Source organism: Vipera berus (assembly GCF_964194415.1).
Source record: "Vipera berus genome assembly, chromosome: 3".
NCBI classification, from domain to species: Eukaryota; Metazoa; Chordata; class Lepidosauria; order Squamata; family Viperidae; genus Vipera; species Vipera berus.
In genome coordinates, this window is record NC_138204.1 from 536,619 (window position 1) to 564,124 (window position 27,506).

The following is a 27,506-nucleotide window of genomic DNA, read 5'->3' on the forward strand; positions in this document are numbered from 1 at the left end:
CAGGATAGTTAATCATTTGGACTTCCTCCCAGAAGTTGTGGGTGCTCCATCACTGGAGGCTTTTAAGAAGAGAGTGGACATCCACTTGCCTGGAATGGTCTAGGGCACAGGTCTGCAACCCGCGGCTCCGGAGCCGCATGCGGCTCTTTCAGCCATCTCCTGCGCCTCCCAGTCCTCTGCCATGTGCAGTCCAAAAAAAAAGTGGGACTAAAAAGTTCAATCAATTCAAATATGTAGGGTAGGTGCATATCTCGCCTTGGCTCCACTCTTCAGTCAAAGCCTGTTCTGCGCGCATGTATGCGCATGTGCACACATTTTTTGCGGCTCCCAGTTTTTCCTTTTGTGAGGGAACCGGTTCCGAGTGGCTCTTTCACTGTTTCAGGTTGCTGACCCCTGGTCTAGGGTCTCCTGCTTGAGCAGGGGTCAGACTAGAAGACCTCCAAGTTCCTCCCAACTCTTCTATGTTCTAATAGCAGCTGAGCGCACACCAAGAATTCAAGGATTCAAACTACCCGTCTAACCTGCCTCTCCAGAGCAAATCTGTGAAAATGCTCAAACGTCTCTGCTCTTTCCAAAAAGCAGCTGAACTTCCTTGGTTGTATTTTTTTCTTTCAAAACATTTTGCTTCTCGTCTACAAAGTTTCCTCAGTTGTAACTTAGAACTGAAGAAGTTTCTTGGATGAGAAACAACATTTTCAAAGAAAAAAAATCAAAGACCAGTTGCCTTTTTGGAAAAGCACCTTTGGGACTCAAGGGTCTTTCACCTTCAGCTACTTTTAAGAAGTATGCTCTGACTCCCAGAATTCCTCAGCCAGCACTTGGGAATTCTGGGAATTGAAGTCAACACCGTATGAAATAGTTGAAGTTCAGAAATGCTGCTCCACACTTGAATGTCGGGGTTCTCTGAAAGAAAGCAAAAACAAGCTTGTTCAAATGCAGTTTTCTGTTTCTAGAACTTGGGTCTCTTGATTAGGGCTTCTGGGATTTCTTTTTAACAGGCTGCATAACCTGCAAAAGCCTCTGCGGAGGAGTTCAAATGGAACTGGGTGCTTTGGGGCTATTGTCCTCAGGCACCATGTGGCCAAGAGCATCACCAATACTTTTATTAGTTTGATATAGCACAGTATGTGAAGGTAGCAATTAGGTTTTTATTAAACTGGGCTTAGGTCCAAGTGTGCTATCTGAATCCACGCTGGATTTGCTGTCCGTGCTGAAGTGGATTACTTACACGTTCACTGGATCACACAAACCTAGAAACCTCAGCTCGGGGATTGAGCCCTGATTAGTGGCTTGGTTAATTAGGGCATGTTTACAAACAGCCAGTGCCTGTTATGAAGCCCTGGAGAAGATCAATCCCATGTTGGGTTGCCAGGTATAGAAATGGGAGCCTCCTGTGGCTTGTTGGCTGGGAGGGGAGCTCTCCATCAGCTTCATTTAAGCCTCGGCAGATTCTGAGCTGGGTTAAATGGCCCATGCTGCTTCTTCTGGCCTTGGGTGGAGCCTCAGCCCTTCTGCAGAAAAAGGGCCCTTTCTGAAGATGCCTGCACAAGGGGGGGGTACTATGACAATTTGCCACGGCCAACTTGCTGTGGGACATCTCACCACAAGACAGCTTGTGGGACAAAAGTTACACCAATATAAAAAAAATGGTGGAATAGAATCAAAGAGTTCAAAAGGAGGAACAGAATGAAATGTGAACGGCAAGAATTAAAACAATTATTTATTTATTTTAAATAATTAAATAGGTAAAGGTAAAGGTTCCCCCGCACATGCGTGCTAGTCGTTTCCGACTCTAGGGGCCGGTGCTCATCTCCGTTTCAAAGCTGAAGAGCCAGCGCTTGTCCGAGGACGTCTCCGTGGTCATGTGCCCGGCATGACTGGACACCAAAGGCGCACGGAACGCTGTTACCTTCCCACCGGAGTGGTCCCTATTTTTCTACTTGCGTTTTTACGTGCTTTCGAACTGCTAGATTGGCAGAACCTGGGACGAATAACAGGTGCTCGCTCTGTTACACGGCACTCGGGATTCGATCCGCTAAACTGCCGACCTGATCGACAAGCTCAGCGTCCTAACCCACTGAGCCACCGCGTCCCTAAATAATTAGAAGTGTTAAATTGTAACTCGGTGAGTTGCCCCGTTCCCCCTAGCCCTTGGGTGGGTGGGGGGCTTGGCCAGAAGGTTCCCTGCAGAAAAGCCGGCGGGGGCCTGAAGGTCATGCGGCTACAGGGAGGCCTCGGCTCGCAACTGTAGTGGAGCCCAAAGTTTCTGTTGCTAAATGAGATGTCTGTTAAGTGAGTTTTGCCCCATTTTACAACCTTTCTTGCCACAGTTGCTAAGTGACTCCCTTGCTGTTGTTAAGTTAGTCACACGGTTGTTAAGCGAATCTGGCTTCTTCCTTACTGACTTGGCTTATCTGGAGGGCGCAAAAGGGGATCCTGTGGCCCAGGGACACTCTCCGTCATAAATACGAGTCGGTTGCTGAGCATCTCAGTTTTCATCACATAAACCACAGGGATGCTGCAACGGTCGTAAGTGTGAAAAACAGTCCTCAGTAACTTCTTTCGCTGCCCTTGTAACTTTGGTCACTAAATGAACTGTTGTAAGTCAAGGACTATACTGCGTGTACACAGGGGCCGCGAAGGGAGCCCAAGTAGCAGCCAGTTCGGAATCAGCATCCCATGTGCGATAAGGGTGCTCGGCCGTGGGCTCTTCCGGGCCAAGGAAAACATCCTGGGCGGAAGTTTCAGGTCTACACTTCTTTAAAATAATTCTGCAGTGCAAGATGTTACAGCGAGCGGCTCAGATGTGGACTTTCTGAAGTGAAGGGCTGGGCGCTGAAGGACAAAAGCAGGAAAAGATGGCTTGCTTGTTAACAGGAACGTTTCTTGCCCACGCTTGTTTTGTAGATGTTGGGGTGTGTGTGCGACAGATCAAAGCAGAGCCACATAAAACAATGTCCCAGAGGAACAAATAAAACCCCACAGGTGTTCCAGCTGATAAAATTCCAAAGTCCTGAGTAAATATTACAATACAACTTGTTGGTGCAAAGAACTTGTATCGGGTATTTTTATTGCTTTGGGGTATTTTAAAGACTTAATGCAGGCAGCAGTTAAAACCGCTAGATTTAAGAAATCTGTCAGGAATGTTTTAGAATATCTCTCTCTCTCTCTCTCTCTCTCTCTCTCTCTCTCTCTCTCTCTCTCTCTCTCTCTCTCTGTGTGTGTGTGTGTGTGTTGGATGATCTCAAGGGTTCTCACCACTTGATGCTAAAGCATTTTCTGATGCATTATTATTGGTCTGTATCCAGTGCAGGGAACCATAAGGCTGCGGCCAAATTCTCCTTGTGGGAAAAGTCTCTCGCTGATGTCCAGAGACAGGCTAGCTATTCTTTTTTTTTGGGGTGTGTGTGTTGAGGTGGGGTAAAAACGTCCTCTCCAGAATACAACCAAGGTGGTACCCTGCCCCCCTGAAGCCCCAGTCCCCGAGTGGCACCAGAGACAGCCTTGGCCTGCATATGTTGGAGGCGCCCTGGGCAAACTCATTCCAATTGGATGTGTTGCTGGGGTGGTGTAACAGCTGCCCAGAAGATTCCTCGGTGGGTGGTGGTGGTGTTAGCTGCGAAGTCGTGTCCGACCCATCGCGAGCCCATGGACGACGTTCCTCCAGGCCTTCCTGTCCTCTACCATCTTCTGGAGTCCATTTAGGCTCACGCCTCCTGCTTCGGTGACTCCATCCAGCCACCTCCTTCTCCGTCGTCCCCTTCTTCTCTTGCCCTCCATCTTTCCCAGCATTGGGCTCTTCTCCAGTGAGTCACTGGGGAAGAGCCTCGGTGGGTGTGTAAGAGGGTAAAGCACCCGGAGTCTGCTGGCTGTGCCTATGGCTTTGCCTTTGGGGGCCAGGAGCCTGGTCCGTGCCGCTCCTCCCCTTGAGAGAGTCCTGCTCCAGCAGCCTCCCTTCTGCATTTGAGGGGCTTCCCCGTGGTTGCAAAGATCAAACTCCTTTTGGAAACTTCCGGAGCCAGCGAGCGAGCGCTAGAATCCCTGGCAGAGCCCGACTTGTGCAGACGGGCGCCTCTTCCTTGCCCTGGTGCCTCCCTGTCTGGGGTTCTCCCTCTTGCGTCGAGGCCAGGGAGGCTGAGGCCGTGGGGCCAGGGATCAGCAGAGGCCCATGAGCTTGCCACCTGGGGATTTCCCCCCTGAGCCCAGGGCAGACTCCTTGTTCTGAGCCTGGGGGCCTAACGGGCTTCAAACCAGGGGCGGCCTGGTGTCTTTCCCAGGAGGAAAGACAGTCCTTTGGGATGAGAAGCGCCTTGCAAGCCAAGGGATGGATGGGCAGGGGGCGCGGGGGTCTGCACAGGGGGGCCACAGCTTGCAGGGAATCAGGGCGTCCTGCTGGAGCAGGGGTTGGGAGTAGTAGATCTCCAAGGCCCCGCTTGGGTCTGTTACACACACTGTTTACTCTGCTTGGGGGGGGGGCTTGGTCGCTGGGAAGGGCCTTGGACAAGCTGGGGGTTCCCGCAGGGCTGCATCCTGAGAAGAAGCCGGCGGCCTGTTCTGAAGTCATGTTGGGGGCCTCCATCAAAGGCCGGAGCCGGCAGGCCTAGCTGCAAGAGGCCCACAGCTGTTTCCTCCAGCTGAGCCCAGCGTGCCAAGAGGAAAGGCCCAGGGGTGTGGCAGTGGGTCAAGAAAGGCTGGCCAGGGAGATGTTTTGTCCCTCCAGATGTCGGAAGGGGTTTGTGAAGCAGCCTCCCCCTCCCCCTGAGAAGCAGACTCACTGCTGCAGAAGATTGAGCAGCCTTCCTGGAGGCCTGCCAGGCCGTGCACGAGGTTTGTGGGGGGCCTTTGGCAGGCTCCGAGGGGCTCCCCACCATCGTCGGGCAGCTGTTTTTGAGTCCGGCAGGATGGGTGGGGGGTACTGTCATCCTAGTGCAATCTGAAGTCCGAGCAGTGCTGCAATTACACACACACACACACACACACACACACACTTTGCAAGCCATCCTGCATTTGGCTCTGCCTGCTCCAGACTCAGCCAGTTCCCTGGCTGGCAGGGCAGCCCAGAGTGGGTTTGTGTCCCCCTCGTCCGTCCGTGCGTGTGCGTGTCTGTGGTGGTGGTGGTGGTGGGGACAGTCTTCCACGTGCAGTGGCTTCCGAGAGGCGAGGACTCCGGCGGCCAGCACTGCCTGCTCTGAGCCTGCTGAGGTCAGCTTTGCTGCCCAGGCTCTGCAGAAGGTCCCCCCGGCTTCCTTCTTGGGTCGCTGGCTGGCTGCTGGGCCCCGAGTAGCCTTCAGCCAGAAAAAAAGGGAGGCCTCCCGTTTGCCGACGGTCATGCGGCATAAGTTTACCAGAGGGTGAAATATTCACAAGAGAAATATTTTAACTAAAAGGCAGGATAGGTGTGTCATAATAACAACCGTGCAGCCCAGTGTGGTTATGTCGGGATGGCACCAGATTACAGGGAAGCTTCCTGAAAAATACAGCTTCTGGGCTGGTGCAGCTGGTGGAGGAGCCCCCCCCCCCCGGGCAGAGAGGCTGCCCACCAAGGGTCCCCGGGCAAGGCTGGCACAGGCCGGAGTCCAGGCTGGCCCTGCCCTGGGACTCTGGGATGGCCTCCTGCAGGGAAAATGTTGGAAAGGGAGGCTGGCCCAGAGAGGACCCCATACGGATCATTTAGTGATGGTTCAAAGTTACAACGGGACTGAAAAAAGTGACGTGACTGTTTTTCACACCACCCTCACAGCCTACCCACAGTCACATGATCAAAATTCAAATGCTTGACAACTGCCTCGCATTTATGACAGTTGTAGTGTCCCAGGGCCATGTGGTCACCTTAGAGAAGCAACCTGGAACTAAGGAGAAACTTCCTGACATGACAATCAACCTGGACAGTCACCTGTCCGAGATGGTGTATCAGTGATGGTGAACCTTTTAGAGACCGAGTGCCCCAAAATGGACTTGCCCCTGCCCTGCCCCCGTCTCTCCTGCCCGCAGGGCCACCCACCGCCTCCATGGCCAGCCACAGCAGATTGCCCAGGCAGCCCAGCATCATCATGGAGGCCATGCCCTCTGTCCGCGCCCAGCAGCAGCATCTGCATGCAATGGGGCGGGAGGGCGGAGTCTTGTCCCCACTGCCCGGCTGCCATGTCCTTGGCCACATTGCTCTGCGCAGGCTGCGCCTGGGGCGACTCCTGGGGGGGCTGCTGGTGAGGAGGGGGCCACGGGGGGTGTCGGGGCTGGGGCGACGGTGTGCGTGCCCACAGATAGGGCTCTGAGTGCCGCCTCTGACACGCGTGCCATAGGTTCACCACCACTGGTGTAGGTTCTCCTGCTTGAGAAGGGGGCTGGACTAGAAGACCTCCAAGGTCCCTTCCAGATTCTATTATTCCATTCCATTCTATTCTATTTTCTAGTCTTTTGTTATTCTATATTCTATTCTGTTCTGTTCTGGCAAGCAAAGTCAAACAGGGAAGCCAGATTCACTTAACGACCATGTAACTAATTTAACATCTGCACTGATTCATTTAAAAACTGTGACAAGAAGGGTTGTAAAATGGGCCAAAACTCGCTTTTCTGGGCACCGTTGTGGGCACTACCCAGAGCTCCCCGTGTCAGTGGCTGAAGGGTGGCTGGGGACGAGGAGGGTGGAGGGGAGCCTCCTTCCCGCCCAGCAGCTGCCCGCCCGAAGGTCAGGGGGCTGCCCAGAAGCTTGGCCCTTCCAGGCCGGACTGGTGTCGCCAAAGGGCTTCCTCCTCCTCCTCCTCTTCAAACCCTCTCCACTCGCTCTGGGCCTGAACGCCCCTCCCTCTCTGTTTCTCAGGAGATGTTGTGATTTGGTGCTGGGGGGGCAGGAGAATCTCTGGGTCGCCCACATCCTGTGGCCGCTGGGCGTCCTTGGGGTGAAGAGGAAGCCGCGGGGCTCAGAACTGCTGAGTGGCAGAACTTGGAAGGAGGAAGTGGGTGAGTGAGAAAGCAGATGGAGAGCCCCCTTCAGCCATGAAGCCCCCCCCTCGCGTCTGCCTTCCCTGCCAGAGTGGCAGAGCATAAAATGGGGGAGGGCTGCCCATGCTTTGGGCCTGGAAAAAGGTAGAGATATGAAGGCATGGGGGGGAAACTCTGGCAGGGGCCCAGCTCCCTCCCATGTTGTGTCTTACAAAAGACTCAGATGGGGGAGTCCAGGAAAAGGGACGGGGGGGGGGCTTTGCTTATGCTTTCATCCTACTCCCCCTCCCCATCACACAGAGTTCTTGGCTCAGACTACAGCTGCCCCTCCACAGGGCAGCTCACCCCGAGCGGCTGACACTTCTAGCAAGATTCTCCCGGCGGGCGGGGAGGGCGGGGCACCGTCCGGGCTTTCCGGCCCAGGAGCCCCCGCTGCAGGAAAGGAAAGCGGCTCCCCGGAGACAGGATGTGGGGCGCGTTTCCTGGGGAGTCCTGGCGAGATTAAGGCAGCCGGCTCTTTCCCTCCCTGTAACGGAGGGGCGGAAGCCCCCCAAGGAGGGCTCGGCCCTTCCGGCCCCCTGGCCGGGCTCTCCTGACCCTGGAGGTGAACAGGACCCCTGCAATGAATCTGGACCTGGCGTGGTCGGGGTCGGTCCCCGCCCTGCAAAGGCCTCCAGCCCCCTTCTCCTAAGGGCGGCCGGCGCAGGGCAGGAGGGCAATCCTACGGGGGGGGAGCGCCTTTCTCGGCCCCCGCCGCGTAGGAGGCATCCCGCTAGGCCGTCCGGGTGGGGATGCTCTGCCCCCCCTCCCTCCCCGGCCGCGGGAAGGGGCGCTGTCAGCCCCAGCGCAGGGCCCTCGTCGGGAAAGCGGCCAGCTCGGGACAGAGGCCGGGAGCCCGGTTTGGTGCGCGGCGGGGGCTGCGCGGGCGTCCCTTCCCTGCCGGCTCCCGGACGCCGGGCGCTCCCCCGCCCCGGCAAAGAAGGGGGCGACTTCTCTCCTGCCGCCCGCGCTTCCCTCGTGCCAAGTTCGCCCCGCTTAAGGAGAGACGCCGCTGCTTCCGCGCTCCCCGCCCCTCTGGAGGAGCCCCGGCATCCCGGCTAGCGGCGACCAAGCGCCCCCGGACTCTCCCTCGCCACCCCTCCCCTCCCTCCGGTTGGGGCGGGCTCCGGAAAGCCGCCGGGAGGGCGTATAAAGGCGGCGGGCGGGCGGCAGAGCGCGAGTGGCCGGGGAAGAGACCGCGGGAGAGCCGGCAAGTGTGGCGGGGGCGGCGGGCGAGTGGGTTCTCCTTTTCCGCGCAGCCCCACCGCCCCGACTCCTGAGAGCGTCCCGGGCAGCGGGGTCTGCCGAAGCAGCCAAGGGTTCCCGCGCGGTCCTTCGCGCTAAGGGCCGTCTCCGCGGGGCAGGGACTCGGGACCCAGCAGGGGGACGCGAAACTTCGCCCTCGGGCGCGGGCTGCCTCTCGGGCGTGATCCGGGAGAGCGGCCGCCTTCCGCGGGGATCCGGGAGAGCGGGGACGCTCAGTTCAGGGCGGGCGGGCGGGCTCCGGACTCCCAGAAGCGGCTGCCTGGGAGCAGCGCCCGAGGCTGCGCGCTGCTGAGCCGACTTCGGGCCGGGTAGCGCCGGGATCGGCGCGCCGAGGGAGCGGGTCCTGCCCCGCGTCCGCGGCCTTTCGGGCGGGAGAGTCGGGCGGGGGGTTCGCTCGGGTCCCAGCGCAGCGCTAGCCGGAGCGGGGCCCACGCCGGCATCCCGGCCGGCTGCTTTCTGCGGGGACCAGAGCGGATGAAGGGGCCGAAAGACGCGCGCTGCGACGCCTTTGGGAGAAGTCCCGTGGGTCATCCCGGAAGACCGGGCTGGGAGGCTTTGGCTGCCCCGGCTTGATCTCTGCCCACGGACTCCCTCAAGGCGGTGGAAAGAGGATGCAGGCGACCCCCCCCCCCAGCCCCAGCAGAGAGCCGTCCATCTGTGGCCTCACCTGCCCGGAGGACTGGCTCTCTTTGAAGCCTGGTGGTGCTGCCTTGTGTCCCTGCCTGCCTTATCTGTCTGTCTGTCTGTCTGCCTGCCTGCCTGCCTGCCTATCTATCTAATCATTCACTCATCCATTCAACTTACTCTGCTGCCCATCTCGTTGGGAGATGGCGTTCCCTGGCTTGAGGAACCTGCCCACCCAGGTGCCCCAAAGGGGTGCTTGGCAGATGCTCTCCGGACTGGGTCGACCCAAGTTGAGCCCCCCGCGCAGACTTCCCTCTGGAGACTGAAACACCCCCCCCCGCCCCTTGCAGGAAAGAGCTGACATGCCTCTGTGCCGCCGCCTCCTGTTGCTGCTGACCTGGCTGGGCCCAGCCGCCGTGGCTGCCCAGACCCCTGCCTGCAAAATGAGAATCACCCACAAGGCCCTGGAGCTGGGTAAGCGGAGGCAGGCGGAGGGGCCGGAGGGCAAAAGGGGCTGGGGAGGAGGGAGTCCAGGCTTTGGAGGGGCTCCCATTTCCCCCTGCTGGCTTGGCTGGCACTGCACGGGTGGAGTGGCTGCTGCCCGTCGCCTCCCCACGGCCTGGCTGCCTGGTTTGGGCCGGGGGCCACTTGCAAGCGGAGACCCTGGGAGTGACGCCTCTGGGGGTCTCTTGCAGTGAAGCAGGAGGGGCTGCGCTTCGTGGAGCAGGAGCTGGAGACCATCTCTATCCCCGACCTGCACGGCAAGGAGGGCCGGTTCCACTACAACATCAGCAAGTGAGTTGGCTCGGCCGGGCACTTGCAGGCCCGTCAGCCCTGGCCTCTCCTGCCCCCGCCACGCACCCCAAAGCGGGCTCAGACCGAGCCGGGCTGAGCAAGGAGCCGGGCCCGCTTGATCCCCCGGTATGAAACTAGGGGGAAGGGTCTTGGGAGACGCGGGGAAGAGCTGCAGCCAGGGGAATGTCGGAGAACAGGCAGGTGAGCCTGCGGGAGGAAGGGGGGCCTGGCAAAGGTCTCAGAAGGGACCCCCAGCCCCCCCCCGCTTCTTGGGCTGCCTAAGCAAGGAGGGGAGAGGCCCACTTTCACCCCTATGAGAATCTGCTAGTGTCAGCTGACCAGAGAGTTCGAGGCAGGACTTTGGGTTTCGCTTCTTGGCTGGACCGTCCGACAAGGCTGACCTCAGTCTGGCGAGTCTTAAATAGGCAGTCTTCCACTCACGACAGTTCACTTAGTGACTGTTTAAAGTTACAAGGGCACTGGAAAAAAGACTATGACCGTTTTTCACACTTACGACCGTTCCACCATCCCTGTGGTCACATGATCAAAATTCAGACGCTCAGCAACCGGCATGTACTTAATGATGGTTGCAGTGTCATGCGATCCCCTTTTGTGACCTTCTGACCAGCAACGGGGAAGCCAGAGCCGCTTAACAAGCGTGTTACTAGCTTAACAACTGCGGTGATTCACTTAATGGCTGTGGCAAGAAAGATCGTAAAATGAGGCAAAACTCACTAAATAACTGTCTCACTTAGCAACATAAATTTTGATCTCCATTGTGGTCGTAAGTCAAGGACTACCTGTACTCTCCTCCAAGAGAGGCCCAAGGCCCTCCCCGGGAGTTTAGGAATAGCCTCCCGTCCCTGAGGGACACATCTGCCCAGCCAGCGCCTAGCAGGAGCAGGCGGTTGCAACGCCAGCCGCAGGCCGATACGGGCGGGGGACGCCTGTGCAGAATGCCACCCTAGATTGTGCAGAGTGGGGCAAACTGAGGGAACAGTTGGGGTGGAGGTAGCCTCAGCTAAAGCAGCCCAGAGAGATGCAGCCCCCCTTCCGTCCCCCGAGGTCAGGGGACAAAGTCAAGCAGCAACAGATGCCCACGCAGGCAGCAGCTTAGGCACGAGCACTTTTTGGGACTTGGTTGGCTGTGGGGAGCTGATCAGTTTGGCATTAACACAGCCAAAAGGTACTGTTGTCATAAGAGAGAGAGAGAGAGTGTCTCTGTGTGTGTCTCTCTCTCTGTGTGTGTACGTGCTTGTGTGCATAGGGAACTGCCTATCCTCCATCCTAAAATACGGAGGCCTCCCCCAGGAATTTAGCAGGGACCGATCAAAACTGGATTGATTGCACCAGCTCCTCAAAGAGGCAGAGAAGGCCAGTAGGCCTCACCTACTCCTGGCTCTGTGACAGCTTATTATGCAATACAAAATGGATTCCGCTGCAGGATTGAAAAGATCAGCCTGCCTCTGCTTGGGGCCGGGCCGGGCCAGCTAGGCCGGGCCGGGAGGTAGCCCAGGGTTACCACAAGAACGTTGGTGTCTGGGTCGGTGGCCAACGAGGAAAGCCTTCCGGGGTCTTTGATTTCGAAGCCCCAGAATCCCCACATTCATCTCCTCTGTTTGGCTTCTGCCTCTTTGCAGGGGGTGCAAAAGCCCGACCCACCTTGATGCAGGGGCCGGCGTCAAGAGGGCCAAGGGCAGGCGCAGGTGGGGAGGTGGGGTGGGGGCGGTGGCCTGGCCTGCAGAGACACCCCCCCCACACACACATACCTGACGGTCTCTCCCTGCAGCGTGAAGGTGACTCACCTGCAGCTGAACTTCTCCGAGCTGCACTTCCAGCCGGAGCAGTACCTGGCCTTCCGCATCAACAACGGCTCCATCGGGGTGCGCTTCCGCCGGCAGCTGCTTTACTGGTTCTTGTGAGTGGCTTAATTTATCCTTCGTTTATTGAAAACATTTGAATAGCCACCCTTATACAGGAAGTCCTCCACTTGCAGCAGTTCATTGAGTGACCGTTCAAAGTTACATCACTGAAAAGAAGGGACTTATGACCAGTTCTCACATTTACGACCGTTGCAGCATCCTTCAGGGTCACGTGATCAACACTCGGCCGCTTGGCAGCTGGTTCCTATTTATGACGGTTGCTGCATTCCGGGGTCAGGCGATCCCCTTTTGCGACCTTCTGATGAGCAAAGTCATAATGGGGAAGCCAGAGTCATTTAACAACTGTGTGACTGACTTAACAACAGCGGTGATTCATTTAAGAACTGTGGCAAGAAAGGTCGTTAAATGGGGCAAAATTCACTTAACAAATGTTTCATTTTGCGATATAAGTTTTGGATTCAATTGTGATCGTAAGTTGAGGACTACCTGTATCAATTCCTGGGTGGCTCACACACAAACAGACAAAAAAAGGAACAATATACAAACCGTATTAAAACCATAAATATCAGCCATGTTAGAAACAAAAACGGGGCCAAGTCAGGCTCCTAATATACTCCCCCCCCCACCAGCAGTCCTTCCTTTCGAACCCAGAGCTCCTCGGTCTCGATGTGACCACTGGCCTCTTCTGTACCGTCTGCACAGGGAGGGGGTCTTAGGGACGCAGAGGGAAGCATGTGGCGGGGGGCATTCTTGTGGATGAAGACCCCTCACTTATTCCACCGCTTGCCGCCCAGTTATGACATCGGCTCCATCAACACGTGGGCCGAAGGGGTCAACATCCACACGCAGCTGAGGCTCTCCCGGGACCAGGCGGGGCGTCTCAAGATCGCCAACATGAGCTGCAACGCCTCCATCGCCCGAATGAACGCGGGATTCAGTGGCACGCTACGGTAAGGGCCCCTGCCCCCTCTGTGTCCGGGGAGAGGCTGGCCTGGCCCCTCCCTCTTGATGAAGAAAGGGAGGGAGGGGGGTCCATTTTGTCAACCCCTCCCGCCCAGCCTATGAAGGACTGAAGGCACGCATGGGGAGGTGGGTGGGATGCCAGGACCCAGGGTTGCCAAGGGGCAGCCAGCCGTGGACACAAAGCAGACTCTCTCCTCCAAGGAAGAAAACTTTAAAGTCCTGATTGACAGGAGAAGCAGGTGGGGAAGGGGCGGCATTCCTGGCTTTCACCCTGAAGGGGGTCTTTAGCCTTGACCCGCCTTTCCTGACTCTCTCCAGAAAGGTGTACGAATTCCTGGCTGTACTGATCACCACAGGGGTGCGCTACCTGCTCAGTCAACAGGTGAGCACCAAGCAGAGGTGAGCCGGGCTGAGCAAAGGCAAATGGAACAGGACTGGCAGGTGTGCTGGTCTCCCCCGAGGCCAGTATAGAGCATCCTGACTTTGCCTATAGACCCCTGCAATTTCCCGCCCAGCACTGATGATGTTACCTAGTTGGGTCATGAAACATCTGCCAGAAAGCAACCAAGCTCAGAGAGCACCAAGGAACTTTACCGTTCATTCATTCATTCACTCACTCACTCACTCACCCTTCCTTCCTCCCTCCCTCCCTGTTTGGTTCAGCTGCTTTCAGGGGGTCCAAAGGGCAGAGGAAAGCTGCATGAAGCCACAGCCTCTGCTGAGATGCCCAAGGAGCCTTCGCTTCCTCCTCTTCCTCCTCCTCCTCCTCCTCCTCCCCTCCCTTCTAGCACTGATGATGTTTCCTAGTTGGGTCATGAAATGTCTGCAAGAAAATCACCCAGTTAAAGGAGCACTGAGGACCCCGCAGTCCTCCTCCTCCTCCTCCTCCTCCTCCTCCTCCTCCTCCTCCCTTCTAGCACTGATGATGTTCCCTAGTTGGGCCATGAACCGTCTGCAAGAAAACCACCCGGCTCGGGGAGCACCGAGGACCCGCACAGTTCAACCCTGAGCCACAAAGATTCTCCTTCGTTAATTTCCCAGCTGTCCAGGGTTTCTCTCAGGGGGTCCTCCGGGGTCCCAACTGCAGAGGGAACTTTGCTGTTTGGAATAGTCCTAGGGAAGAGACGATTGGGGCTCCACACCTGGCACCAGTAGGAGTTTAGGGCCAGCCAAGGTAAAGAACCCGTTTGGACGCCCCCTACCCAGCACTTCATAGAATCACAGAGTTGGAAGGGACCTTGGAGGTCTTCTAGACCTGGGCTTTTCAACCTTTGGTATGGGTACCACCTGTGGTACATTGGCACCTGGCAGGTGGTACATGACCATCCTAGAAAAGTGGTAGCGGAAGAGGGGAATGAGCTGAACCGGTGGCAGCACCGCACAAGCCTGAGCAAGAGATGGCTGCAGCTGCAGGGCTGTCAGGGCTCAGGGGAAGTGCCAGGATCTGTGCTTCTTCAGGGCTGTCAGGGCTCAGCGGAAGCGCCAGGATCAGTGCCAGGCTCCAGCTGGAGCTCGGTGCTGATCCTGGTGCTTCTGCTGAGCCATGAAGAAGTACCAATCAGCTGGAATGTTGCAGCATCTCCAGGGTCTTGTGATTTACATTCAGATGCTTGGCAACTGATTCATATTTATGACGGTCACTTCACGTGTCCCAGGATGAAGTGACCAAAACCTGCTGCAACCACCCAGCAGACGGGAGGAATAAAAACCGCACCACACTACCCCTCCTGCCAATCCTCAACAGAAATGCTCACAACAATGAAAACCTCTGACAGGAGGAAAAGCGCCGCCGGGCGGGCAGGCGGGTGTCTTGCTCGGCTGTGGTTTGGGGGGCACTTTTTTCAGTGCCATTGTAATTTTGAACAATCACTAAGCGAACTGTTGTAAGTTGAGGACTACCTGTACTTCATCACTTTTTCCCTTTTTTTTTGGTCATCAAGTTTTTGACACCTCGCTAGGTGACTGGTGGTACTCGGATGTTGCCATATCCTAAAATTGGTATAATGAGTGAAAAGGTTGAAAAGCCCTGTTCTAGACCAACCCCCCTGCCCCCCTACCCAGGGCAGGAGTCCTTATACCATCCTGTCCAATCTTTTCTTGAAAACCTCCAGCGATGGGCACCCGCCACTCCTGGAGGGCGGCTGTTCCTGCCCTCTTCCCAGCCGCTCTGACGCTTCTGCCTGCCTTTCAGATCTGCCCAGCGCTCAACCACGCAGGGCTGGTGCTGCTCAACTCCCTGCTGGACACGGTGCCCGGTGAGTGGTGGGCAGCCTGCCTTTTCCTGCCAAAGAAGAGGGAGGGAGAACTCTGGGCCCGGGGCAGGCCTGGTGCCACAGTCTCCTCAGCTGCTTTCTCCTCCTTCTCCTTCCCCAGTGCGCAATCCTGTGGACAAACACGTTGGCAGCGACTACTCCCTCCTCAGCGACCCCCGTGTCACCACGGAGAACATAGACCTGGATTTCAAGGTACCCGCTGAGCGCCCCACGCAGAGGGCTCCCTTATGGCAGGGGTCCCCAACGCCCAACACGTTCAGAACTGGCCCGCGCGAACGGCGGGCCAGGGTGGGTGTGCAGCTCCATCTGCTTGAATGGCAGGCACTCGTGCGCACGCATGAAGCTCCATCACGTGCACAAGTGCTTGCCACTTATGTAAATGGGGCTGTGCTCTCCCCCTCCCTCTGGTCCGCAAAGCTGGAAAGTTTGGGGATCCTTGCCTTGTGGGATGTGGCATCGAAGAGAAATTGGGATGGGCAGCTTAGTCATCCTCAGTGCTGCCAAATGCGAAGCACAGCCACGTTTTATGGCTGGTTGCCTCACTCTGGGCTGCCTTCCTTCCCGATAGCTGGCAAAAGCTAGGTTTTTGTTTGTTTTTTATTTGGTAATGCCAACATACAGAGAGGGGAGTCAGTACATGCCTTCATGGGGAATCCCAGGGGTGAGTTTCCAAAAGGCAACGGGACTTCCTTGTTTTGCTTTGAAGAGTCTGGCTGCCCATCCAAGAAGCTTCTTCAGTTATAACTTAGAACTGAAAAAGCTTCTTGGATGAGAAGCAAAACTTTTTCAAAGAAAGAAAAAACAATGAAGAAAATCCAGTTGCCTTTTGGATTGAGCATCTCCGTAGATCAGGGGTCTTCAACCTTGGCCCTTTGATGACTGGTGGACTTCAACTCCCAGAATTCCTCAGCCAGGCATGCGTGGCTGACTGAGGAATTCTGGGAGTTGAAGTCCACCAGTCATCAAAGGGCCAAGGTTGAAGACCCCTGCCATAGATCCTCAGAATGCAGGTAAGTCCTCGGTCTATGACACAATTCAGCCCAAGAGTTCTAATTTGTTAAGTTGTTAACTTTGCCCCCTTTTATGACTTCAATTGTTAGGCAAATCACTGCAGTTGTTAAATTAGTAACACGGTCGTTAAGTGAATCTGACTTCCCCCTGACTTGGCTTGTCAGAAGGTCGCAAAAGAGGATCCCGGGATCCCGGGACACTGCAACTGTCATAAGTACGAGTCAGTTGCCAAGTGCCTGAATTTTGATCACGTGACCAGGGGGAGGCTGCAACAAAGGTCGTAAGAGTGAAAAACAGCCATGAGTCACTTTTTCAGTGCTGTTGTAACTTTGAACGGTCAATAAACGAACTGACCCTCCTTGACCCCAACTGCCGGCATGTACGTGTGGCTCAGCTCTGTCCCAGATCGCAGCAATGGGTGGGTTGGGGGGCTGGGGCCCCCAAGGCCCGGGGTGACCCGGCGGCGCCTTCTTCCGCTGGCAGGGCATGTTCTTCCCGCTGCGAGAGGAGAACGAGACCCTCCCCAACCTGTCCCCGGAGCCCCTCCTGAGGGAGACGGAGCGCATGGTGTACATGGGGCTCTCCGAGTATTTCTTCGACTCCGCCCTCTTCTCCTACTACCGGGCGGGGGTCCTGAACATGGAGTTTGCAGGGGACGAGGTAGGCTGGGCTGGCTGGCCGGGTGGGGTGGGGGGTCTCTCCGAGGGGCCGTGGCAGAGGGAGAGACGGCTGGTGTGTGGGGGGGTGCAGGGGTAAAGCTGCTGCCCCTCGCCTGCCTCTCACGCCCCCCCCTCCATCCCTCATTGCAGGTGCCAAAGGATTTGCAAGTTTTGCTGCGAGCCTCTTTCTTCGGGAGCATCATGCTGTTGGTAAGGGTGTGTGTGTGTGTGTGTGTGTGTGTGAGTGTGAGAGAGAGAGAGAGAGAGAGAGAGAGAGAGAGAGAGATTGGAAGGAGGGGATTTTGCAGGAAGGACCCCGGTCTCGTAGGAATCTTCTCGTTTCGAAGCGAGATGGGTGGCAAATGTAATCATAATCCCTTGCTGATCATGCAGCGACCCGTAATAACCGGCCGTCGTAACATTATTTTCTCCAGATTTCTGCCCTCAGTTCTGCCGTCCAGTTTTGCACCGTAACTTACAAAGGGAGCCTGCTTTCCCCCCAGCCCCAATTTACCTTCGTCCGCTTCCCCTTTACGGTTCTTCTGAAGCAACACCCCCCCCCATTATGGCCACCTGCCTTCCAGGGTGGGAATCCAGTTTTATTTTCAATTCCTTATTACTAGCGGGCTGAATAAGCTCCCCGAAAGCCACAAAGCAGTTTCTGGTTCCTTTTTTGCCCTTTCCCCCAGGGAAATCCAGCAGGGTCCGGTTGTCTTTCGGCCCGGCCCCTGGGCTAATCATCCCCCCCCCGTCTTCTAACCCAGGACCCCAATGTGGCGGACGCGCCTCTGGCCTTGAAGCTGCAGGTCACCGAAGCCCCTCGCTGCACCATCCGGACCTCCGGCACGTCCGTCTCCGTCACAGCCCTGCTCAACATCCTCTTGGCCCCCCCGGAGCAACCCCCGGTTCTGCTTTCCAGCCTGACCATGGTAAGCCCACCGCCCTGGGACCCCCTGCCCTGGGGGGCGGGTTTTCATCCTTCCCATCGCTCCTGGTGCGGGGCAAGGGGCATCCTCCTGGGATGGGGGTGGGGACGGGGCCTCTAAGATCCAGGAGGTCCGATGGGGGGCAGAGCTGAGGGAGGGGTCTGCAGGCCGTGGTCTGGGTGGCCCTCCCCCATTGTGGCCTCTCCCCCCACAGGAATCCCGCCTAAGCGCCAAGGTGGTGCTTCACAATAAGGCCCTCCGGGTGCAGCTGGACCTCCGAAGGTAGCGCTGGGGGTCCCTGGGGGTGCAGGTGTGGGAGTGACCAGTGCCCCAAATTTGGTAGAGTTTCTGGCCCTCACCCCCCTTCTCTCTCCCCCCCCCTTCAGGTTCCGGATCTACTCCACCCAGTCGGCCTTTGAATCTTTGGCAGTAAGTCTTTTAGAGTCAGGCAAGGGAGGGGCAGAGACAGGAGCCAAGCCTGTCCTGACCGCTGGGGGAGGGGCTGAGCTTAGTCCCCCCCCCCAGCCAAAAGGTGCTAGACTGGACTGTTCCCAGCCCCTCTCCCCTCTGCCCCCCCAGCTCCTCCCCCTGCAAGCCCCCCTGAAGACGCTGCTGCAAATGACCATCATGCCCTTCATCAACGGTAGGCACGTGGGGGCACGTGGGGCAGCTCTGTGGGGGCAGGGAGCTTGATCCTTTGCCTCTTGGCGGGTGGGCTGCAGAAGAGTGGCCGTGGGGTGAAGCACGTTGGTGTGCACACTCCGACGACTCAGCAGTGCCCAAGACCAGCCAAGTCCCTCCTTTTCCTTGCAGAGAACACCAAGAGGGGGGTCCAGATCCCCCTGCCTGAAGGCATGGACTTTACCAAGGAGGCCATCAGGAGCCACTCGGTAAGTAGGACCCCTCCCACCCAGGCTGCCTGCAGAGCCCCTCCAGGAAGGACCCATGGAGCTGGGACGCTCTGCGCCCCCCAAGCCCACCCACCCTCCTGCTTGTCTCTCCAGGGCTACCTCACCATCGGGGCCGACCTGCAATTCACCAAAGGGCTGCGGGAGGTCATCAAGAAGCTCCAGGAGACACCCGGCCCTTCCCTGGCCCCCAGGGCTGCGTAGGGGCCCTGCATCTCGCCCCCCACCTGCTTCGAGCGTCATCTGCCTGCCCCAGCCAGGGGGGCTCCTCTGCCCTGCTGGACACCAGGGTCTTTGTAAGCCTCTGGGACAGCTGAATAAAGAGCTACGTTGCCCGATTCTGCCTCCTGTCTTAAGCAAGGGGTCGCACGTGGGGTGGGCTCCGATCCCTACAACGGCCCCACCAGGTAGGCTGGCCCAGCCACTGGAAAGATGAACGGAGGCCTCCTGCCTTGCTCTGCAGATCCAGGGAATCAGAGGCCCCTCTGGGACAAGCCCCTCCCCCCAGGACCCCAGACTTCTCCCCCAGCAAAGGGGAGCCCCCACCATCTGTTCCATCGTAGACCACCCCCTCCTGCCGAGAAGATGCAGATGGGGCCAAAGTCTTGGTGGTCCATCCAGGCCAGGGAAGAGGCTCAGCACAACCGCTGCACCACCTTTGGATTTCAACCAAAAAGGCCTTGACTGGATTTAGGCACCGCTGGGGGGCGGCGAGGGGGGCAGAGCTCGCACCCCCAAGTCAGACATCTTTGTGTTGGCTGCTCAGAGAGTCCAAACTGCTCTTGGACTGAACCAGGCTCACCTGGCAGCAGCGCCCCAAAATCCTAAGCCCCCCATTCCTTCCCCAGCCCTAAAGGGGAGACTGAACGGTTGCTGAAAGACGCAACAGAGCTCCAGAAGCTGCAGACTCGGGATAGTCAGACAGGCGCCTGCCCGGCCACCTCCCCCTCCGCAGGGCACAACCGGCTTGGCACAGCCCCCCACTTAATTTGGGAGAGGCAGCTGGCGGGTGGGTGGGGCAGTGAGAGCTGCTGCAGCTGCCTGGGGCTCTCGGCAGCCCCTGAAGCAGGCGTCCCCTTCCTGGAGGGGGGGGCACGGCTGTGCCAGAACCCCGGGTGCTGCAGCTGGTGAGGCCCCGGAGGCTGGCACTCCTGCGGGCTGCCCAGCTCTGCCGCTCCTGGAGAAACCCCCCCCTTGGCTGCTGTTCCCCCCCCACAAGCTGCTTCTGGGGGCAGCCCAGAGGGCAGGGCTGGAGGTGGGAAGGAAGGAAAGAGCAAGGAAGGGCTGAGGATAATAACAGAAGAACATTTGGAAGGGACCTTGGAGGTCTTCTAGTCCAACCCAGTGGTGGGATTCAGCTGGTTTGCACCAGTTCGGCGGAACCGGTAGCTAATTTTTTGTTGACTTTGGAGAACCAGCTGAAGCCCTGGCCCTTTTTCGCTCACTTCCGGAAGTCTGTTCTGAGATGGGCAGGCCTCGGAGGCCCAGAACGGCTCAACGGAAGTGCGTGGATGCCACTTCCAGAAGTCCGTTCTGGGCCTCGGAGGCCCAGACCCAGAACAAACTTCCGGAAGCGGTGTCCATGCAGAGAACCAGTTGTTCAGGAATTTGAATCCCATCACTGGTCCAACCCCTTGTTCAAGCAGGAGATCTGAAAGCAGGGACGTCCAACCTTGGAACTTTTTAAGACTTGTGGACTGCAACACCAGCTATGTTGGCTGGGGAATTCTAGGAGTTGTAGTCCACAAGTCTTAAAATTCTCAAGGTTGGACACCCTTCCCCTATACCATTCTAGACCAATGGCTGTCCAGTCTCTTCTTAAAGGCCTCCAGCGATGGAGCCCCATCCCCAGACCCAGCTCTGCAGTCAAGGCAACCTCTTCGCCCCCTATCAATCACCCTGCTCCTTGTCCATTAGAAAAATAAGTTTAATCGCTTGTTTGGACCAGGAAGGAGAACATGACCGCTCTTGACCTCACGCTGAGTTCCTCCTTCAAGAGTAATCAGAACGAAGGCTGAGAAATGGTCCCCCCTTTCCCCTCCGGGAGGAGAGGGAGGGACTGGCTTCCTCCCTGAGGACAGTGCAAATGCGCAGAGAAGGGCGAGGGGAGATGGGGCCGTGCCAGAGGGCCTGCCAAGGGCCCGATTCCCTCCAGACTTCCACAAAGGGCCAGTCAGGAGCTGCTCCTTGAAGCCACACCACAGAGGGAGGGGCCAGACTCCCCAGGAAAGAGCCTCCTCCTGGGCTTAGAAGGGCTGCCGGGTGAGGAACCGCTGGAACATGTTGAAGGCCGGTCGTGGCCGGTCGGTGGGCACCATGTGGCCGGCGCCCTGCGGAGAGACCAAGCAAAGGTGGTGGTGTCATGGCTGACCTACCACGCCCCCCTGCTTCACAACCAGAGAACAGGAACAGGAAGGAGGGAGGGAAAGTGTTGGAATGCAAGGGAAGGAATTGAGGAATGCAAGGGAGCCTGATGTAGCCTGGGACGGTCCCAACACCCAAGGTCAAATGCTGGGAAAATGTCTGAGGCGCTCAGGTTGTTCCCAAAACAAAACGAATGCAATTGATTGGTGGGCAATGGGCCACGAGGAAGTCCAGGGGGAAAAGGGGGTTTTACTTCTGAGGGTGGAGGTTCATTCTCCGAGCTTGTAGGTCGGTTTCCGAACATTTCGTTGCCAGGCTAGGTAACATCTTCAGCAGCGTATGTGTCAGTGGATTATTTATAAGGGCTTCAGATGTGGGTGTATCGAGCGAGGGTCTTGTCATGAGTCATCAGAGAAAGGCTGGGGAGGGTCTCGTGATGGGGAGGTTGCCACAGGTCAGGCTCCTCGGGAGGCGAGAGTCATCTCTCTGATCACAAGACCCTCACTCGACATACCCCCACCTGAAGCCCTTTTAAACAGAACACCAACACTGACATCCTTCAAGCTCAGCTGAAGTCATTACCCAGCCTGGTAACGAAATGCTCGGAAACCCACCCAGAATCTCAGAGAACGAACCTCCACCCACCTCCTCCACCCGAGCGGCAGAGATTCGCTACGATTTACCTATTTTACCTACGGTTTCGCGCAAAAACTGTAGAACTGGCGCTGCTACTTCTGCGCCTATGTGGAGTTATCAGTAAAGTTATACTCCTGGTAAAAGAATGTCCCGAACTCCTGTGGCTGCAGGTGCCAGCGGGACGGTTGGCAGGGAGGCTCACCGAGAGCCCGGGAGGGGAGGGACAGGCTTTGCTCCTGCACGCAAGTTACCTTGACAGTGAGGAAGGCGATGTTGGAGAACTCCTTCACGAAGCCGCCAATCTGCTCCTGGCCGTCCTCGTCCGTGAAGATCCAAGGCCTCCGGGCCACCTCCACCTGCCGGCGAGAGGACCGGGCAGCCGTGAGGGAAGCACAGGCAAGGGGGGAGGGTCCCGGGGGAAGCTGGCAAGGAATCCCCCTCGCAGGCGCTGCCCCAGAATTCCTGAGCCCCCAGCCCAAAGGGTCAATTCCCTTCTGTTTACGTGTCCCTTATTATTCAATAGCTATGCTGCCCATCTCCCTGCAAGGTGGCTACATTCGGGTAATCCTCAACTTACAACCATTCATTTAGTGATTGTTCAAAGTTACAGCAGCACTGAAAAAAAAAGACTTGGGACTGTTTTTCACACGACCGTTGCAGCACCCCCCAGGGTCACGTGATCAGAATTCAGACACTTGGCCACTGACTCGTATTTATGACGGTCGCAGCATCCCGGGGTCAGGGGATCCCCTTTTGCGACCTTCTGACAACCAATGTCAACGGGAAGCCGTGTTCACTTTACAGCCGTGTGATTAGCTTAACAACTGCACTGATTCACTTCGCAACCGTGGCAACGAAAGGGCATAAAATGGGTCAGGCCTCACTTAACAACTGTCTTGCTTAGCGACAGAAATTTGGGGCTCAACTGTGGTCGTAAGTTCAGGACTACCGGTAGAAGGGGGACCGAGTGGCTCCTTCCAAAGAGACGGCCGGGCGCCTGCCCAGAGCACAGCAGGGGGCGCCAGGTTTGGCCCCCACCCCACCTGGACCCAGGGGCCACGGGGGGCCTTTCCTCCCCAGGGCCGCCCAGAGACGGACCCCAGCCCGCCCAGCCCAGCCCACCTTCTGCTGCAGGGACTCCACGAACCACTCGTCCCCCAGGAAGTTGCAGGCCATGTCCACATCGCCATTGTACAGCAGGATGCGGTATTTCTGCAGAGAAGGCGGGGGTGTTATTTCATTGTTTTTATCGTTATTACTTTTGCTTTTATTTTATATTGCGCTTTTACGTAAGCTGCCTTGAGTAGCCATGTGCAAGCAGGTGGCAATATAAATTTTCAAAAGAAAGGAAGAAGGAAGGAAGAAAAAAGGGGAGGGAGGGAGGGAGGGAGGAAGAAAAAAAGAAAGGAAAAGAAAGACGGTCAGGGTTAGGAGGGCCAGCCTGGTTTCCCCTCCCCTGCTGGGGGGGCAGGACAGCAAGGAGCACTCCCCCCCCCAGCCACTCACCCCCGTGCTGAGCAGCTTCAGGTACTGGTCATTCATCTGGGTGTAGAGGCGCTTGTAGCCACGGCTGACGTCAAAGCTGGGAAAAGGGGGCCCAATTAGGGGTGGCCTGCAGAAGCCCCCCCTCCCCGGAGGCAGCAGGAGCTGCTCGCGGCCCCCTCACCTGCAGATCTCCCAGGCGGGGGCGCCGTCCTCAATGTGCAGGGCCAGGCGCACTTGGGGATCGTTCAGGTAGCGGGTGAGGCCCGTGGTGTTCATGCAGGGGGGGTCCAGGCGCACCGGGTTGGCCCCCTGCAGCTTCAGCAGATTCTGGGGAGAAGGGCCAGCCGATGCCACTCCAGGCCGCTTCCCACCCCCCACCCCCGACACACACACACACACACACACACACACACACACACACACACACACGGGCATCTCCATCCTTTCATCCATTCACTTCAATTCCCTCTTTCATTCACTCGCTTCACTCGTTCACCCTTCCTTCTCCCTCCTCTCCTTTCCTTCCCTCCCTCCCCTTCCTTCCTTCCTTCCTTCCTTCCTTCCTTCCTTCCTTCCTTCCTTCCTTCCTTCCTTCCTTCTCCCTTACTCTTTGTTCCTTCCTCCCCTTCCTCTCCTTCTTTCTTTCCCTTCCTTCCTTCCTTCCCTCCCCTTCCTTTGTTCCTTCTCCCCTTCCTTCCTTCCTTCCCTCTCCTTCCTTCCTTCCCTCCCTCCCTCCCTCCCTCTTTGGTCAGCTGCTTTCAGGCCCTCCAGAGGGCAGAGGAAAGCTGCATGAAGGAAGGGAGGAAGCCACAGCCTCTGAGATCAAAAGGCCGCTTCCTCTCCTCCCCCTCCCCCTCCCCCTCCCCCTCCCCCCCGGGGTTTTTGGGGAACTGGCTTAAATCCGGGGCAGAGAAGCCCATAGGAGCCTTCGCTCTGCTCTCTAGGCCATTTCAGACAGCCTGGGTCTTGTCTCACCCTCTTGGGTGTTCCCAGAGACCACCCCCAGAAGTGAAGGGTCCCTGCAGCACCTGCGAGACCCCCAACCCTTCCTCCTCAGCAGGGCTCATGCCCAGCCCCCCCCATCGCCTCCCAAGCGGCTTCTCCTCACCTGCCTCCAGAGGCTTCGGGCCGGGTGCCGGATGAAGCTGTTGCCCAGGTCGTGAGTGACGATGGTCCCGTCCAGGTAACTGCAAGGTGGGCAAGGGCTGAGCGGCCTTCCGAGGACCCGCATCCTCCACCCGGGGGGAGCCCTGCCGGCCTCTCCCAGGGGCCAAGGAACCGGAGGGGGGGGAAGAAAGGAGGGCAGCCTGCAAAGCGCCAGGCACTCACCTGTACTTTCCTGGCACCCCCCCAGCGCAGGGGGCATAGAGGTTGTAGATGTTGAGGCCCGATTCGTCCACAATCTGGATCACCTCGACCATCTGTGGGGAACAAGAGAGTGGGCTGACCTCTCCCCCGCCCGCCCCCCCGGCCCAGCCCCGGCGGTTCTCCCCACTCACAGTAGCCGTGCAGTTCACATTTGAGCTTTTGTGGAAGTCGCACTTCCCTTCGGAGCAGCAGTAGCGCTGCAGGTCGTCCCAGAGCCTGCGGGGGAGAAGCAGAGGGTCCCTCAGCCGCCTTGGGGGCCGCAGCACCCGCCCCTCCCCTCTGGGCCCCGGGCAGAGGCTCACCGTTTCCCCAGGAGGCCGTGGTAGTAGGCGAAATAAACCAGGGAGTTGTCGTTGGTCTCGTAGCAGGACAGCCCATTGCCCACCGAGAGGCCCTGAAAGGCAGGCCCAGTGACCACCAGCAGCCCCTCACCACAATTCCCTTCCCTCCCCCCCACGTGCCCAAGACAAGAGGAGCTGGCTGGCTGTTGGCTGTCAGGCCCTCCCCAGGGCAGGGAAACGGGGTGTGTGCGTGGGCGTGCGCGTGCGCGGGCTGAGGAAGCTTGCACCACACCCTGGTTTTGGTTCTGCAAAAGAGCAGCTCAAGCGAGGCTCAGGCAGAAGCAGCCAGTGCAGCTCTTGCTGCTGGGGTAAAAATCTGGTTTTGCCAGCCTGCAGAGCTGCCCAGTGCCAGGGGCAATGCCGCCGGGCAGCCCTGCGGCCACCACCCGTTTCCCTCCATGCCCACTTAATGCCAGGCTCCGGGGGAGACTGCTCCGGGGCTGCAGTGCCCTGGCACACCCACCTTCAGCTTGAGGCTGGCGTCCTGCATGACCCACTGCGCCAAGGTGGGGATGTAGACCCCGCCATAGCTCTCCCCGGCCAGGTAAAGGTCTTTGGGCAGGTGCTCCGGAAAGAGGCTGAAGAACTCTTTCAAGGCCAGGTAGTTGACGCGGGCCACCTGCAGCGGGGAAGAGGCACGTGCCAGGCCCAGAGCCAGATGGGGCAAGGAGGGCAGAGCCGCGGGCAAGGGCCAGCACCTACCTCTGTGTCGTTTGTCCGATAATCTTGGGTGTCCGAGTAGGAGTAGCCCACGCCAACCGGGGACTCCAGGTACAGAATGTGAGCGAGCTGGAGGGGGACAAGGAGGGGTGAGGCTCCAGGGGGCGTGTGTGCGCCTCATCCTGCCCCTGCCTCTCAGGCCTTCCGGGTGGGGGGGCAGGAGGTGCTCCAGCCAAGCTTTCAGGGCCGGGGGCTCACCTTATTCCAGGCGTATTCGTTATACGTCAAGCTGGCCCCGTCTGGCTGGACCTAAAAGGGAGCAAGTGACCCTCCTCAGCAAAGACCCCCAGAATGCCCACAGCCCCTCTGCCTGATGACCAGCCTCTTGCCCCCCCCCCGCCCCCGGGTGCCTTGGATGGCACAGGAGCCGCTGCCAAGTGAGGCAACAGTGGCAGGGGGGAGTGTGACCTCACAAATGTGAGAGACACAAGAGCCGGCCCCCCCAGCTCCCCCCCACAGGAAAGCAGGAGGGGAGCTGCCCAAGCCTGAGGGCAGGGAGGACCAGGGAGGGGGGCTTCCGCCCGCCTCCCCACACCCATACGCGGCCCTTACGAGGGCGGGGGGGGGCTACTGACCGTGAAGGGCCCGTGCTCGGTCAAAAGGCCGGCGACGGAGCTGCAGCCGGGACCCCCGTTCAGCCACAGCACCAGCGGCTTCTCCTCGCCCGCCTCCTGAGCCTCCACGAACCTGCCGGGAGGGAGAAGCCGCGTCGGAGGGGCGCCTCGACCCGCCCCGCACCCCCCCCCGCCGGTCAGCCGCCCGCCTACCAGTAGTGCAGGTGCTTGTCGCCGTCCACGCTCAGGTAGCCCGTGTACTGCTCGAAGGCCGCCTGCTTGGGCAGCCCCGGCAGGAAGGCGATGGCGTGCTTGGACGAGGGCGAGCCGGACCGGGCGGCGGCGGCCAAGGCGCCCAGGAGCAGCAGCAGCAGCGGCGGCGGCGGCGGCGCGAGAGGCATCTGCGGGGAAGCGCCGGGCGGGCGGGCGGTCAGGACCCTCCGGGGGCTCCCGCGGGAGGAGGCTGCCCCCGCCCGCCCGGCTCCCGAGCCCCGGGGGTCCCGACGGCGGCGAGTCCGGGGCGCCCCTCCGCGGCTCCCGGCGGGGCTCACCTGGCCACGGGGCGGGGGGGCTCCTCGGGCGGCGGCGGCGGCGGCGGCTCCTGCAGCGGCAACCGGGCGCACGTGACTGCCGCTCCCCGCCGGGCCCTGGTCACTTGACGGGAGGGGCGGGGCCAGAGCCGGCAGCGGCCAATCGGGGCGGCGCGCCGCCTCGCCCCGCCCCCGGGAGGGTCCTGGCCCCGCTGCAGAGGCGGCGGCGGCGGGGCTGAGTCGGGCGCCGGCCGGGACTCCCGGGAGCCCCCCGCCCCCTCCCGCTCGGAGCCCCCGCAGCCCTGCCCCCCCCCGCCTGCTCCCCCCGCGCCGGGCTGGGGCGGAGGCGCTGCTGCTCCGCGGCGCCCCAGAAGCTCCGCAGACGCCGCGGGTGGAGGGGGGGTCGGGGGTGGGCGGGCAGGGACGGCTGCTTCGGCCCTGATCGGCGGGGCGCAGCGCGGAGGGGCCGGGGGCCGGACAGTTCCTCGCGTCCGGCTGGCCCAGCCGCACCTTTGCTGCGGCCCCGGGTGGAGTTGGGCGGGGGGGGCGCAGGCAAGAGCGAGGCCCCTGGAAGCCGGGCGCCCCCGCGGAGAGGCGGAGGAAAGGCTGCCGCGCTGCGGCCGCGCCCTGACTCGGGGGCTTTGCTCGGACGAGAAGACGCGAAGGTGCTTTTTTCAGGAGGCGACTGGCTTTCTTGTTTCTCTCCGAAGACGTTTCGCTTCTCATCCCAGAAGCTTCTTCGGCTCTGACTGGATGGTGGGGAATGGAGGGATTCGGTCAGAGCCGGGGAAGCTTCTTCGGTAAGAAGCGAAACGTCTTCGGAGAAAAACAAGAATGCCCAGTGGCCTCCTGAAAAAGAAGCATCTTTGGGACCTGGAGGACGGAGAATCGCCGGAGACGTTGGAGGAGGAGACCGTCTCAGGCCGGGCAGAACCGCTCCGAGCGTCCGGCTGAGCAGCCGCTGAAGTCCGGCGGCGTGTCCGAGCTGCTGCTGGAGCCTCCCGCCTGCACCTGATCCCGCGCCCGGGCCGGGCCGGGACTCTGAGGCGCCGGGCTGCTTTCGTGGGCCAGCTGCTGCTGCCCCCCGCCCCTCCTCGGCGGGCCACGGTGCCACGTTCAGGGAAGACCGCTGCGTGCGTGTGTCCTATCTTGCTCCCGGCAGCACCTGGCGCTAGGACCCGACCGGCCGCCCGCGGCCCGGCTCTCCCTATTTGGACCCGGC

The 27,506-nt window shown here is 59.0% G+C and overlaps 2 protein-coding genes across 6 annotated transcripts; one reads left to right on the forward strand and one right to left on the reverse strand.

Annotated features, from left to right (window-relative positions):
* Positions 1 to 6,854: 6,854 nt before the first annotated feature.
* PLTP (phospholipid transfer protein) lies at positions 6,855 to 18,617 on the forward strand. 4 transcript variants are annotated; one of them, XM_081324528.1, is made up of 16 exons: positions 6,855 to 6,957; positions 9,219 to 9,342; positions 9,564 to 9,663; positions 11,453 to 11,581; positions 12,341 to 12,496; positions 12,828 to 12,891; positions 14,701 to 14,764; positions 14,883 to 14,974; positions 16,277 to 16,453; positions 16,603 to 16,662; positions 17,217 to 17,381; positions 17,593 to 17,660; positions 17,765 to 17,807; positions 17,958 to 18,021; positions 18,192 to 18,268; positions 18,383 to 18,617. In XM_081324528.1, exons 2-16 carry the CDS (start codon positions 9,231 to 9,233, stop codon positions 18,488 to 18,490), a joined length of 1,479 nt encoding a protein of 492 aa, XP_081180654.1. In that variant the 5' UTR covers positions 6,855 to 6,957; positions 9,219 to 9,230; the 3' UTR covers positions 18,491 to 18,617. The 4 variants fall into 4 exon arrangements, with proteins under 4 accessions (XP_081180654.1, XP_081180653.1, XP_081180656.1 ...); XM_081324527.1 differs by lacking the exon at positions 6,855 to 6,957 and adding an exon at positions 7,002 to 7,083; XM_081324530.1 differs by lacking the exon at positions 6,855 to 6,957 and adding an exon at positions 7,334 to 7,543.
* Positions 18,618 to 20,192: 1,575 nt separating this feature from the next.
* Positions 20,193 to 27,400, reverse strand: CTSA (cathepsin A). 2 transcript variants are annotated; one of them, XM_081324903.1, is made up of 15 exons: positions 27,158 to 27,400; positions 25,968 to 26,155; positions 25,776 to 25,887; positions 25,399 to 25,449; positions 25,183 to 25,269; positions 24,944 to 25,099; positions 24,442 to 24,533; positions 24,271 to 24,355; positions 24,101 to 24,192; positions 23,880 to 23,958; positions 22,953 to 23,098; positions 22,793 to 22,868; positions 22,409 to 22,498; positions 21,538 to 21,642; positions 20,193 to 20,616 (listed from the first exon to the last, which is right to left on the reverse strand). In XM_081324903.1, exons 2-15 carry the CDS (start codon positions 26,153 to 26,155, stop codon positions 20,533 to 20,535), a joined length of 1,443 nt encoding a protein of 480 aa, XP_081181029.1. In that variant the 5' UTR covers positions 27,158 to 27,400; the 3' UTR covers positions 20,193 to 20,532. The 2 variants fall into 2 exon arrangements, with proteins under 2 accessions (XP_081181029.1, XP_081181028.1); XM_081324902.1 differs by lacking the exon at positions 27,158 to 27,400 and adding an exon at positions 26,306 to 26,618.
* Positions 27,401 to 27,506: the final 106 nt, after the last annotated feature.

Coding starts and splice junctions, on each gene's coding strand:
- PLTP (XM_081324527.1), top strand. CDS start 7,063: ATGCTTTGGGCCTGGAAAAAG. Junction 11,582..12,340: donor CAGCTGCTTTACTGGTTCTT/GTGAGTGGCTTA, acceptor CTTGCCGCCCAG/TTATGACATCGGCTCCATCA. Junction 17,661..17,764: donor GTGCAGCTGGACCTCCGAAG/GTAGCGCTGGGG, acceptor CCCCCCCTTCAG/GTTCCGGATCTACTCCACCC.
- CTSA (XM_081324903.1), bottom strand. CDS start 26,155: ATGCCTCTCGCGCCGCCGCCGCCGCCGCTGCTGCTGCTGCTCCTGGGC. Junction 25,450..25,775: donor CCGAGCACGGGCCCTTCACG/GTCAGTAGCCCC, acceptor GCTCCCTTTTAG/GTCCAGCCAGACGGGGCCAG. Junction 23,099..23,879: donor CCCGAAGCCTCTGGAGGCAG/GTGAGGAGAAGC, acceptor CCTTCTCCCCAG/AATCTGCTGAAGCTGCAGGG.